The 14,714-nt window shown below is 42.2% G+C and overlaps 1 protein-coding gene across 1 annotated transcript in view; it reads right to left on the bottom strand.

The window, feature by feature from the left end:
* Positions 1-1,275: 1,275 nt before the first annotated feature.
* The window catches only part of fpgs (folylpolyglutamate synthase), a 33,040-nt gene continuing 19,601 nt past the window's right edge, over positions 1,276-14,714 (bottom strand). The window contains exons 9-15 of the mRNA XM_033647477.2: positions 14,338-14,415; positions 14,051-14,198; positions 12,484-12,567; positions 11,861-12,011; positions 7,105-7,180; positions 6,391-6,457; positions 1,276-2,933 (exon numbers count right to left, since the gene is read on the bottom strand). Coding sequence (XP_033503368.1) covers positions 2,557-2,933; positions 6,391-6,457; positions 7,105-7,180; positions 11,861-12,011; positions 12,484-12,567; positions 14,051-14,198; positions 14,338-14,415 — 981 coding nt within the window. The 3' untranslated portion in view covers positions 1,276-2,556. The remainder of the gene's footprint in view (positions 2,934-6,390; positions 6,458-7,104; positions 7,181-11,860; positions 12,012-12,483; positions 12,568-14,050; positions 14,199-14,337; positions 14,416-14,714) is intronic.

The following is a 14,714-nucleotide window of genomic DNA, read 5'->3' as shown; positions in this document are numbered from 1 at the left end:
GTTAATGGACTTTGAACACAAGGATGCATCACTTCATGTACTTATCTTTTCTTTTATCCAGACGTTAGAAACCAGATTGCCACAGAAAGCCAAAAGCTTGCCATCACTAGATGGCACTTAAAAGTGTCCACGAACAAGGACAGTGGGTCTAAGTTAAGCAGAATGAAGTATAAGGTGCAGCAATCCTAAAATGTAATGTCCTCATATGAGGACGCAGGGTCTCGGGGCTAATTATGTTACGTTACAGCAAATGCTATCGCATCAGGAGAAGATATACATCTGTTAATGAGCAGAAAGGCACATGCTTCTATAAAGGGATAAAGAGGACAATGTTATAATCAAGAGAAACAACAATAAAATGAGCAAAAAAATGAGTTTCATAAGGGCTTGTGTACGTTTGCCTTAACTGTATATATTGCTTGACTTTTATGCATCACTTGCCAGAGCCTAAATTCATAAATCTGCTTGTCACGTTGGGTTTGCTCCATCAGAGTAAGAGATTTTTAAAATATTTGGTGCAAATCCCATCAGTGTTCTCCCATTTTCTCCCTCTATGCATATCAGAATCCAGCCACTACCTACCAGCTGCACTTAATCATCATGGAAATGCATGGAGAAACTGGTTCTTAATACCGTGCTGCCAGCAGAGCTGGACTCGCACCAATATGCCTCCAGGGCCAAATGAGGGACATGCCTTCTCCACTTCCTCCTCCAATATCTGAAATCACCAGGACACATCACCAGAATCATCACTGTGGACTTTGAGCAGCTCTACCTTTGCCACCAGATGATCATGAAGACACTCGAGCCTCAACATCCCTCCACTCCTCACTTCATCCAAGTTTCCCCAGCAACAGACCACAAGCTATAAGCATCACCATAGCTAGGCAAGATGTAAGACATCCCTTCTCCTTTCGCTGTCATCTGCAGAGCTACTGTATGGACAGTGCAGGATTTTGGTGGGCTAGTCTGAATCATAAGTACCCTCTTATAGGGGTTAACAAATGTAAACATGTAACTATTAAGTAACACATTACTGCCCCTATTCTCAGATAAAAATATTTCCCAATAAATCCCTATACAGATGCCACTATTGTGATCTTCAGTGTCCAGATGTGGATCTGTGTTAGAGCAAGAGTGCTTTGCCTGTCAGAACCCCCGAAACCACCCCCACCCCCCACCGATGAGGATGATGATGACGATGAAATGCAGATGGGAGTTTCTGGGAGTCACACTGATGGGTAGTAAATAGGACATTGTCCAAAAGTTGACAGGTTACATTTTGGAAAGATTTTTATTGTGGATCACAATGGATAGACAAGGGTTGTGTCTGTAATCATAAAACACATTTGATCAAGTTGGAGGTTCACAAAGGAGAGACCAAGAAATATTCAAAAACAATAGTAGATATTTCCATACCCACATTTTAAATCAACTCTTATTTAAGATGTCAGCTGATTTCAACTTCACTACTATGAGTGACAAGTTCCATTTAAGTGTATTTTGTGTCTTGATGGGTCCACATTAACAATAAGAACAGTGTAGTTTATTTTATATTGTAATTGAATTCAAAACTCATTCAAGGTCACAGAGTGACTGGATTTGTCTGAAGCACCTGTGAAGCTCAAGACCTCAGTTAGTTTCACTGGGTGAATACCCATAACATTAAGACCCATTTGACAAGTTTATTTCATACAGTTTCAATATCTTTCATCATTTTACATAAAATAACTGTATATACATCAGATAATTTAAATATCATTAATTTGCATTAGGACCATTTAAATATGACTAATTTCAATGTAAAACAGATTACACAGAATTTGATTTAGTTACATCTGATTCCAACACTAGTGTTGAGTGAATATTTACACTCCTACAAAAGAGAAATTAGAGGCCATGTGTAAAAAAACACAGTCAAATCCAGACAAAATAAAATTAGAAAGCGTGCAAAATGGCTTTCATTCAAAAAAAAAAAAGAAAGACTGAAATGTAATAGTCAAGTGTTGCAAATAGATAGTAAAAACCAGAAAACTCATCCAGTGGCACTTCCTTGTGCCAGTAATCTACAGTTTTTGTATAAATGTAATAACCACCACACCACTGACCACACCGGTTCATCCTGGTGGCGTTTGTGATCACTGAAGCTTACATACAGTTCCAGTTTAGCCAACTCGGCTCACATTGTGGTGTACATGAATGTACCCTTTGTAAACATATTTGGCTTCAAGTAAAACTGAAGACGGGAGCTCCACATGTTTGTGTGCTCGTCTGTAAGGCTCTGGGTGAAGCTGGGGCTTAAGAGGCCTGGAGCTGCCTTGGTCCAAACTTACGGGCTCCTACCATAAGCCACTATAGGGAAGCTACGAGACAATAACAATACCCGGGTGCAGCTAAAGCCATTCAGGTCAACACCTAATAACAGTGTTCAAAAAGCTAATGCCACTATAACCTCATCTATACAGACAGAAATTATTTGAAGGTAGATGTGCATGTAGGCAGAGAATCCCATTATTTAACGGTTTAAATGCATTAATGTAACTTCACATGGTCTGTTTACTTGGAGGAAGCCAGGTCAAGGTGTTTGAGTACTCCTCCCACCAAGTGGAGGCTTCCAGTGACAAGGATGTGTATCTCTGCTGCGTCGCAGAGCGGAGCAGCTTTGGCCATGATGCTGGGTTTTACCGGTAAGACACTCTTGGCTGGGTCTGCCAGCACTGAATCCCTGCGCTGGGTGATCCACTGAAGGGCACTGAGGATGCAGGGGAAGACCAGGGTGTCTGCTTTCTTCTCAGGGACCAGGGGCAGGCTGCTCTCGATTAACAGCTGTGGACCTTTGTTATCCCCCATTCTGTTATGGAGATGCCAGCTCCTCTCGTTGTCCAAGCAGCGGGTCAACATGTTCTCCACTGACACATTGAAGTTCTGCTGGTCTGAGAAGTATGAGAATAAGAAGGACCATTTTCAAATCTCTTCTTAGTGTAAAAGCAATAACTCAACATTATAGGGAATGTGCTTATTGTCTTTCTTTATTGTAGTGTAAATAGAAATGTAAAAATGACAGTTTGTGGGGTTTTTCCATGCTTCAACTATTTTTCCGGCAAACAACAGTTGGGTGCAGTGACTTAGCAGTTTCCTCAACTTTTGTTGGCAAACTGAAGCTTGTGATGAAGAATAGCAGAGTGCACAAGTCCAAAATCTTAGACAATATAAAAAACGTGCACAGTACTGATGAAAATCAAAAAACAGATAAAACACCGGCAACTCGTTGTAGACTTCACTTATTTAGTATAGGCAGCAACGGGAGCAATGTGGCACTGTCAATCAGTGCTTAATTTGTAAAATTAGAAGTAGGGGAACACTTTGGGCCTCTGAGAGAGCAGTGTTCCCCCACTCTCAAAAGTGGGGGAACACTTTTTTAGGTGGCACCCGAGCTGCCTCACTGCGCGACTCCAAATGGAATGGTTGTGACATCTAGTGTTGTCACCGTACCAAAATTGGGACCCACGGTACGATACCAGTGAAAGTATCACGGTTCTGAGTAGTATCAGGATACCACGGCAAAAATGAGGCAGATGTGCCTTTTGTCATTTATAACAAGATAAATCACTTTTCTATAATACATCAATGATATTTCAATGGAATAAATTACTTATTGTCTTATTCATACTTCAAAAACAGCATCAATAAGTGATTAACATAGGGGGGATCAAAATAAAATAAAATAAATAAATAAATAAAATAAAAATCAACCTGCCACCCTCCTCCCCTGACAAGTAAAGACCAGTCCCTTCATAAGTAAAGAACAGTCCCTAAAGTGCGGTGAGGTTTGTGGGCCATTACCTGCCACAGAGAGAAATGTGAATGGCTCGTTTCTCCTCTGACACGCCACATACCTGTGTGCCACCACGGCTCGATTGCCCAGGTACTACTGGGCAGTCATGACACTAAGAAGAGGAAATTACTGGACCTGGAGTCGGACTCGCCGGTAAGCTGTTATGTTGCGACGCAGAGCACTATGAGCCTCCGCCGTATTTGACCGCCGCATCCTGTCTGTGACCCCCGTTCAACCCACAACCTGCATGATTCGCCTTTCGTTTCTGCTGCTGGTTGAAATCTGTACTCACACAGTGAGCTGAATGATTTAATTTGTGTGCACAAAACTATGTTTAGTCGCAAATGCGAGTAAAATGCTCGCACGTAGAGCTCTGTGGAAAACAAATCATTGCCGACAAGTAAAAATAAATAAATAATAACTTTCACTGCTCAAAGATACTCACATGCCTGGAAAACAAACCACTACAGCAGCATATTGAGTGCCAGGTGGCCAGCGCGTGCCGTTATTGACCAGCGTGCGCCGGGACGGCGCATGGACACTCACCGTCTTGCGATTGGACTTTGAACTATCATATGTAGGCTACTGTGGAGTTTTAGTACCACGGTCTACCATTACCAGTATACCCTGCAACACTAGTGACATCAGCCAATACTGTATGTAGTTTTTAGATGCGAAAAGTTCTAGACCCATGCAAATTTGTTCCGGAATGCACCAGGGCCTTTTCTGAAAAGATCCTGGTACGCGTTCCAGTACGTTCCGGCTCAAATTAAGCACTGCTGTCAATACAATAACATGAAAAATACAAGTAATTCAGAAAAGTATATACTTAGCTCTTAAATTACTTTAATACTTGCTACATATCCCAGTCTTTGTCTTTTGAAGAAATTCCTATAAGAAAGGTGTCTTAAGCTTCATTTCTTGGTAGCATTTTTCCCGATAAGGGTCATAAATATTATATACTAGGAGATTAAGATGTTTTTTCATTATTCTATGAAAGTATTCAGGGCTCCTTTATACATATTATATTTACTGATACTATACTATTTCTTTGTATTTATGATTGTTAATGTGCATTCATTGATTCATTAATTAATGACTCTGGATCCTATAGCTCCTTATTTATAGTTTCTCGTTATTGTTTCCAGTCCTGTGCATCTGTTTTTTACCCCTCAGCCTGTGTTACTGGCTGCTGGTGGTCTTCTTGGTTGTTATGGACACTCCTCCCATTTGTGAGAGGCTAATATTTTGCAGGTCATTCATACACAGATAGAACTTATCACTTAATTATGTATTCTCTATCCTGATTGGGGTTTGAACCTCACCTGTGGGTATATAATTTGCCATTCATTATTGTTTTGTTATGCTGACAATGGGTCTTTAGCTGAAACATGTCCACACAATATTTTTGCCCATATTAAATAAGTGAATTCTACTATGAGTGCAGGTATTCTGTTTTTGTCAAACTGGGGTTGCCGGGTTTATCTGGCAACCCTTCGCTACAGAGACAATCGCCAAAGAGCACTGGGGGAATGGATCAATGTTTGTCAAGAACTAGTTCCAACACATAATCTCCTGAAACCACAGACATTTTTACATTTCAGTTTGTTTAAAAAAAAAGAGATATGATATGTTTTGATCTTTGGACAGATTCAGGCTTGCGATTTCCCTCTGCTTCTAGTTATTATGCTAAGCTAGGCTAACCCTGTCCTGACTCCAGCTCTGTCCTTAAAGAGATAGTTTAGGGCTGTATGAGGGACTTATCTATAGTCAGTGTATTACCTACTGTAGATGTCATTCAGCATGCCCCCAGTTTGGAGTAGCAGGCTGGAGCACTACCATGGAGGCTAAGCAATGTCCTGCTGAGGAGGGGGGTCAGCAGCAAACTAACTTTAACCACCTGAAAAAAGTCTCATCTGAAAGAATAAATAACAGTTTAAGCTAACACTATACTGGGATTATATTTACCACTTCACCTTGTTGCAGACAGGCCTTTCTGACAGGTTAACAGCTTCAGTTCCACATCTATGCTCTTGTCAAAGCCACCAGATATTGACCAAATCAGTCATTTTAAGTCGCTGAACAAGGGAACTGCTGATCTGCCACTGTCTAATTCAGTTAGTTTGTTCGTTATTGTGTGACTTTGGTGAATGCAAACTAACCACTTTAAAACACCAAAATCACACATTAACACAAACAAACTAAATGATATGGGCAGTGGTGGACCAGCAGCTTCTGTGTTGAGCACAATAATGTTTTTGTCAATGGAGCCTGGCTTTGAAGAGAGCAATCTGGTGGCTTTAGTTCCCTGTTAGAAATCCGTCTGACAGCAAAGTCAAGCGGTAAAAATATTCTAAATACAGAGTACGCTTAGACTGTTCATTTCTTTTAAGGGGGCCAAAATACATGTTGTTGCTGACCCCTCCACAGCAGTACATTGCTTAGCTTTGTGTCAGACTCCAGCCTGTTTCACCAAACTGGGGGCATGCTGTCTAAATTACTCTGTCTAATGATCCAATGATTGTTGTCAACAGCAACAGGTTAAATGACCTCACCTGCATTACATGAAGCAATGGCCTCAGTGATGTTTGGGCAGAACACAGCAAAGTCAAAATGACATGGCTGAAAAGAGACAGGTAAAAAAAGACATGAATAAGTAACAGTAAGTCCATTCAACCACATGGATACAACCCCAAAACTGTAAGAATCTTGCAGGCATGTCAACTTCAGCTAATATTCTTAACTGCGGGGCGTCGGTGGCTTAGTGGATAGAGCAGGCGCCCCATATACAAGGCTGTTGCCGCAGCGGCCCTTTGCTGCATGTCACTCCCTCTCTTTCTCCCCCTTTCACACTTGTCTGTCCTATCCATTAAAGGCTAAAAATACCCCCAAAAAATATTTAAAAAAATAAATAAATATTCTAAACTGCATCAAGTGCTGCCCATATAAATAATGAGAGATGTTTTTATGGGTCAAGGGGCAGTCTGAATATGTGAGTTTTCAGTTTGCTACAGAAGATGATTATTTTCATTTTATTTGTGTGGAATCCAGTAGCCATTAACATGACAAATAATCTAAAATATTACTAATCTATCTATATAAACTGCAAAAAGGTATGAAAAAAAAAAGAATTGGCTGGACTGGAAAAGAAAACCAAGCTTTGCACATTTCCTCTACATACACACTGCAATACCCACAACAGCATTGTGCTTATTAGCTTTAAGGACAATGCCCCTTTTCCCTGTGTTGCTGAAAGCAGATGTACTTACCACCAGTAGTTTAAGCATGGCTGCTGAGTCTCTCTCTCCTGTGGCATTGAACAGCAAAACTCTAGCCACAGGTCCACTGCAACACAAACATGCCAAGACTTTACATCACCACTGTTCAGCTGTTTGAGAAAAGGTCTCAAGTGTCTCTATAAAAGTAAAAGTTATGAAGCACAGGGACCTCCCTGTCACATCTTAAAACCAATATGGATGATTATCAGCTTAAGCCAGGTTCACATTACACGATTTTCACCCTGATTTTGCGTCACGGAGACTTTCATAATCTTTTGAGTGTTCATACCTGGCGACGTGCGTTTCTGTCAGGGGGAGTCTCACGAACTGCGTTACGACCTGTGTGTGCACACCACAAGATTTCTCCACCGAGCCCTCGCCAACAGAGCCCCAGATAACGTGGTGACGTCACCAAACTACGTTTTTTTTTAAACTTTGAGATGACACATCCTAAAAAGGCATGGATATGATTCCCACTGTTGAATCAGATCTGCCTCCAGGGCCTGGGTCCAAACACAACATGCTTCCCGTGATCCCGTGGATGCCGCCATTGTTGTTGTTGCTTGCCGGCTTGTCAGTGTTGCCAGATCTTGGGAGAGGAACAAGCAACCAGGGCTATGGAAACAAGCCCAAAAGACGCGACTATCATGTAGGGATGCACGATAACTTTTCTTTTAAACCGATACCGATAACCGATAACACACACACACACACACACACACACATATACATTATATATATATATATTTTCGAAAAGATATCAAACAAAAAAACTATTTGATATCTCAAATGAACATCAATTTAAATAAGGTGCATTACTTACTGATATAAAAATAAAGGCCCCTTGAACTGATGCAAATACATGCATCGGGATTACAAACTGAAAAAGTTCATTCCAGAAGTTCAAAAAAATAAATATATATAGAAAATGATTGCACTGAACAAGTTAGACTTGTCTATGTAAACAAACTGAAAAAGTGCATTCCATAGTAACAAAAAAAATAAGTTTAAAGAATTTTGGCTTATGGTTCCATTCAAATGAATACCTTTTCACTAAAGCCCAGCATACACTGTACGAATTTTTGACCGGATTTGACCCGATTTTTGAGACGCACGACCTGCTGACGCTCGGGCCAGATTTCCGCTTCGTCGTGTGTCTTTAGCCGTGCAGTGTACGGGGGCGGGGGGCAAGGGCCGATCATCTGTTCCAGAACCACGGTCGGACGGTCAGATGAATTTCTGACATGTCAGAAATTTTGGTCGGCCAGCACAGACATTCGCACAGTTGAAGCAGACCCACGAGCCGATTCGCCAACGTCTGTGCATTTATCCCTCACTGCGCCTGCGCGAAGACATAGATCACCATGGCGACGCGTTGGTGGACTGTAAATATGGAGGCCAGGTTGGTTGAGCTGTGGCAACAGCATGAGTGCCTGTTCGACGTTTCTTCTTCCACCTACCACGACCGCTATCAACGAGAGAAACGCTGGCAGGAGATAGCCAATATTCTTCAGCTGCCTGGTAAGTTTTTTCTGCTCTCATTTTCAAGCAAGCGCAACAAACATACAAGCTAGCGCGCTAGATGTGGTACAACACACACACACACACACACACACACACACACACACACACACACACACACACAGAGGGTGCACCCGGCTGTAGCCGGCTTACCTCCAACTCTCGTTGTAAAATGGACAAACCATACTGTCCACGTCTCTCAAGCCATCTGTGAGTCCATATGTGCCGACGCCTCTTCTTTTTGGACGTTTCGGCACACAGTATAGCGCAAATCACCAAAGCAAACCGCTTGTCCTGCTTCGTTGACAACAACGGCACTTCCGGAACAAATCGGAGATTTCAAATGTATCTTTATTGACAGCTGTCAATGGGCAGGACAGTCAGCAGGGGCCGACGAGCCGTTTTCACCCGTACAGTGTGAGCTCTTTGATCGTGCTTGATGATCGGAACGTACAGTGTGAGCACATAAATCGTGAGCTTTGGCCGCACATTGCAGACGATTCACTTGTACAGTGTGAGCTGGTATTAACAACAAGATTTTAAAAATCGTACAGTATATGCTGGGCTTAAGGTAAATGAGGTTCAGTTGTTCTTTTATCTCATATTAGAAGAGAGAGAGAGAGAGAGAGAGAGAGCAGAGAGAGAGAGAGAGAGAGAGAGAGAGAGAGAGCGAGAGAGCACGTCTGTGTGTGTGTGTGAGATAGTGTTGTCACGGTACCAAAATTGGGACCCACGGTACGATACCAGTGACAGTATCACAGTTCTGAGTAGTATCACGATACCACAGCAAAAATGACGCAGATGTGCCTTTTCTATAATACATCACTGATATTTCAAAGGAATAAATTACTTTTTGACTTATTCATACTTCAAAAACAGCATCAATAAGTGATTAACATAGGGGGGATCAAAATAAAATAAAATAAATAAATAAATAAATAAAATAAAAATCAACCTGCCACCCTCCTCCCCCGTCGCCGGTAAGCCATTAAGTTGTGCCGCGGAGCACTATGGCCGCTGTATTTGACAGGAATACGTATTCCTGTCTGTGTCTGTGACCCCCGTTCAACCCACAACTGGCAGGATTCGCCGTTATTGGACAGCGTGCGCCGTTATTGGACGACGCATGGACACTCACCCTCTTGCGACTGGACTTTGAACTTATCCCACAGCAGTGGTACCTGAGGTACCGTAGTACTATGGTACTCCAACATTATGGTATCATATGTACTGTGGAGTTTTAGTGCCGCGGTCTACCGTTGGTACCAGTATACCGTGCAAAGTGTGAGAGAGAGCGTGCGCGTGCGTGCGTGCATGCGTGCGTGTGTGTAGAGAGAGAGAGAGAGAGAGAGAGAGAGAGAGAGAGAGAGAGAGAGAGAGAGAGAGAGTGTGTGTGTGTGTGTGTGTGTGTGTGTGTGTGAGAGAGAGAGAGAGAGAGAGAGAGAGAGAGAGAGAGAGAGAGAGAGAGAGAGAGAGAGAGAGAGAGAGAGAGTGTGCGCGTCTGTGTGAAATTATGACCGACTTAATGAGTTGTTTTCCGACATGAGGGAGTATTCTTGAATTTTCCCAGTCAGAAAGAGTTTTTCTGATTATGCCGACGTCACTTGAACGCAGCATTCACTGCAGGCCATTCAGGTCTCATAGTGGGAGTGGGACACTGCCGTGCTGACAAAATTATATATGTTATCGGGGCTATTCGTCATGTTATCAGACTTATCGGAATGACGTAATAATTTCCTGTTATCTGCCCGATAGTTATTGTGCACCCCTACTATCATGCGTTTAAATAACTTATTAGACAGATATACACAGAGAAAGGTGACGTTTAGAGAGCAAGCCCAAATAAGCAACTCCACTTAAGAAACAAGCCCTAAGTCACGGCTCATCAGCGGACCTGGCAAGTGGCAACCCTGCGGCTTGTCCTCCTCACATTTCTTCCGTCCTCCTGCGTGCTGACATGGGACGTATCCCGCCTCTCATTGGCTGATGCTCTTTGTCAGTCGTGTCAGACTTCTTCAGTTTACTAGCATGCCAGATATCCAGTCCCAGTCACAGATGAGGGGGCGACTTGCTCGTAGGCTCGTTCACACACGAGGACTCGTCGTGGCAGACTATCTGCCGATTCTACTCCAACCCAAGGTGGCTCTCAAGATCCTTTGCGATGTCAAAATTGCGGTGAAAATCGTGTAATGTGAACTAGGCTTTAGACGTGCCGTGCCACGCAGAGCTGCACCAGAGATGGACCCTCTCGAGAGTAGGTCCACAAGCCTCAAGCAGGTAGTTGTGATGTCCTGCTGACAGCAGGCAACCCCCGACGACCTTGCTTTTCCCCCACAAACAAGCCGTGTGTGTTACGAGACTACTCACCTCTGTCTGCACGAGACCAGAGAGAAGGGCTTTTTTAAAAGTCTGTGTGCTCAGCTCTCGGTACTTTTGTAGATTCTAACTGAATCTCTGTGGTTTGGAGTTTAGTTTCTCTCCTTATTTGAACCCTATGTCCTGTTTTTACTTAAGATATCTGCTTTATTTTATTGCTTTATGTTTGCTATCCACCGTATTAGAAGTTGTGTGAAGTTGCTGCTCAAAAACTCAGTTTTTACATAACAAAATAACAAGGGACTTTTATTGTGAAGAATCTTTAGGAAATCAAATGTGTTTATCACTGAATTAGCGGAACTTTGTTAGCAGCTTTTCTTCAATAAAGGCAAGTCTAATAATACTGCAGGGAGGAAGAGTCCAGGCAGAAACAGTCACAGTGAGATGTTGATGAAGAGCTGCAGACAACAGGCTCTTACTGCACCTCTGCAAACAGCTCACTGCCAACAGGTAAACTTCTTTTACCTGCCCTGCTGTGGACAACACATGCAGAAAAAATAACAGGGGGCTTTAGCCGTTTATCAGCATGCAGCTTTAAAACGTAATTACCCAAGATAAGCCATCATCAGTTAACGACACACCTTCAAGTCAGTAGCCCTCTTGTAATAGAAATGCAAATCCCTGCCATGCTGGGCTGATGGCCTTTGCCAAACCAAGCCAGCCCATGACTGCTGAAAAGGCGTACATGTATATTCTCTGATGTGATACTGCCAGGCTCAGCACTGTCAGCTACTTCTGTAATAACTGTGTGTAAAGTGACTCTTATGTTATTAGCAGTGAGCACTGTATGGTCGCATCGAGCTGCTTGATGGATGCTAGAACATTTCATGTCATAAGAAGTCATGTTCACCTTGCATTCCTTTCATGCTGGGCTGCAGTCTCTTTGAACCAGTTTACACAGGCCTGCATACTGCGCATGGTGTGAGCTCCATCCAAGAAGTAGGTGACTGGTCCGTGTTTCAGAGTCTGATTCCTCCCGGGCCACTCCGTGTCGGCCAGCCCTGAGACAAAACACACATAACCTCACTGGATGATGTCACATTAAACCTGCTAACTGTTAAATGTTGGATTTCTATAAAACCTGATTTACAACGATCACAACTACCAGTAGCACTGAGGCTCTCTGACATTCGAAGAGTTTTACTGTGTATTTATCACAGAAACGGGACAGGATGTTTTTACATAATCAAGATGTCAGCTGTGGTTGTTCTTGGCTGCACAGTGACGTACTTTTTTATCAGGTGGATGGATTTCAAGTCAAACTGATTTTGCTTATTTGCTGCTAATGTTACAGAAACATTTATGTTTGCAGAAGCCCAAATGTGTGCATTGGCTGTTTACTCCCAACTGTTAGTTTTAATTGTTGTATGTTGAAGTATTGAATTAGCTCAGTCAGAGATCTACAGCGCAGCATAGGAATGATCTTCATCCTGATCTAATTTTGACAGTGACTGATTGTTCTTTAGGACTCACCTTTTACCATGATAGGGCTGGGCTTGAAGGAAGTCGCCTGCAGTACACTTGTGTTCTCAACAGTGGTGGAGGGAAAGCTTTTAACTGTTGAGAGAGGACATGTTGCTGTGAAAACTTTTCAGACATGGAAAACACAACACTGATGTCTGTTTGTGTTTTGTTTCCCCATTCACACACAGGTGTCAGTTATGGCTGTTTTTTAGACATTACAGGACATTTACAGAAAGTGCCACAATACTTACATGATATTTAGCACCTGGTTAACTGTGACTGCACAAGGGGTTTACTTTAACTTTCTTTTGCCCAACACAGTGAGGCAGGAAATTATTTTTACAGCCTGATCTGATTTGAGAAGAATCTCAAGAGCAACATTGGCTCATTAAAAGGACAGTTCACCTAAAATCAAAAACACATATTTTTCCTCTTACCTGTTGTGCTTTTTATAAGTATAGATCGTTTTGGTGCGAGTTGCAGAGTGTTGGAGATATCGGTCGTAGAGATGTCTGCCCTTTCTCCAATATAATGGAACTAGATGGCACTCAGCATGTTGTGCTCAAAATGCCAATTTTTTTTTTTTTTTTTGAAAAGCTCAACAGAAATGTCTCTTTCCAGAAATCATAATGTGGTAACTCAAGATAATCCACAGACCGTATTGTGAGCAGTTTCATGTAGGAACTATTTTCTTTTTTTTTTTCTATTTTCTACCAAACTACAATTGTCTCCCGAATGACTGTGCAGAAGGAAGCGTGCATCTACTCATGGACAACAGGTTTGTGCTGGTGACAGACCGAGAGGTAAACAATAATGGCAACCTCCTCAGCTAAGCTGTAGCATTAGCTAGCTCAGTAGTGCTAGGTGAGCTAGCAGTAGGTGCATATTTCCTTCTGCATGCGGTTGGCGGTTATAGTTTGGAAGAGAGAAAACAGCTCCTTTGTGAAACTGCTCACAACAAGGTCTGTGGATTATCTTGAGTAACTGGGTCATGATTTCTGGAGAGAGACATTGCTGTTGAGCTTTTCCCAGATGTATTTTTTTGGTGCTTTGAGCACCACAAGCTGAGTGCCATCTAGTTCCATTATATCAGAGAGAGGGCAGACATCTGTATGGACGATATCACCAACACTCAGCAACTCACACCAAAACAATCTAGATTGATGCATAGCAGCTAAGGTGAGAGGAAAATATGCTTTTTTGACATTGAGGTGAACTGTCCCTTTTGCGATGTTTTATAAGTTGATAAAGTTATTTTGTATTTCATAACTAAGTTATGACAATTGAGAAACACATCTATTATAGTGTTTCTAAAAAGGTGGACCAAGGCATGTGTTTAATCTCTTTATATTTAACCTGTGCTGCTGTGGTCTTTATGTCTAACTCAGCCAAATTGCTGTTTAATATGAAAGTGATTCAGGCATTTATTCAGTCTTGAGACCAACATAAATTGCTACCAAATTTGCACAACAAGTTGTAATGGTAGCCACACCAAAAAGATTTGTCCTGATTCACAGAGTGGTAGCCTCTCATTTGAACCAATAGAGTTTAAATGTTAGTAGACAACCCATCCTACCTGGCAGGCATCTTTTCTGCAGCCAAGTGTGACTCAGCTGGAGAGCCAGGGAGGCATTTGAGCGCTGATGCTGCCCTGCCAGACCCAGACGCAAAGGTCCACAGTCTGCCTTGTAGTCCTCTAGCTCTGGACACACCCACAGAGGACACTACAACAACAGGTCAGACGGCATTACAGAAAACTGAGCAGCCAGAGGACAGAGATTATTTAAAGCTTAATTCACCCAGGGACATTTCATTGAGCAATTCCTGACTGAAAATACTGCATTAGTCTGAATGATCACTTACTCTGATCTCTTTGGCCCTGTTCCTGAGCATAGACATGGCGTCTTCTGGCTGTCTGACTGTAAAGGCCGGAACACCAGGCTGGAAAAAACATCATTTACAGCCAGTGAGATGACAGAGCAGAGGAGAAGTAGACTAATACTTTACAATGAGTAATTTTATTTGAAAGAACTTGAATGTCACCCCGGTCTTAATTCAAGTATGAAGAAATCTATAATTCCAATGCACATCTTATGTTTTTTCTTAACCTTGAAAATAGTGGTTTCACAAATAAAAAACAAAAAAATCCCAAACAAACTAACAAAAAACACTTAACTCAAGGTCTTCTTGCAAGCTTTTACTGGAATTTCAAAACAAATCTCTGTCTTCCTCAGTGGATG

The sequence above is a fragment of the Epinephelus lanceolatus genome, chromosome 19 (genome assembly GCF_041903045.1).
Source record: "Epinephelus lanceolatus isolate andai-2023 chromosome 19, ASM4190304v1, whole genome shotgun sequence".
NCBI lineage: Eukaryota > Metazoa > Chordata > Actinopteri > Perciformes > Serranidae > Epinephelus > Epinephelus lanceolatus.
Note: the sequence above shows the minus strand (reverse complement) of the source record. Positions and strands in the feature narration are given on the sequence as shown.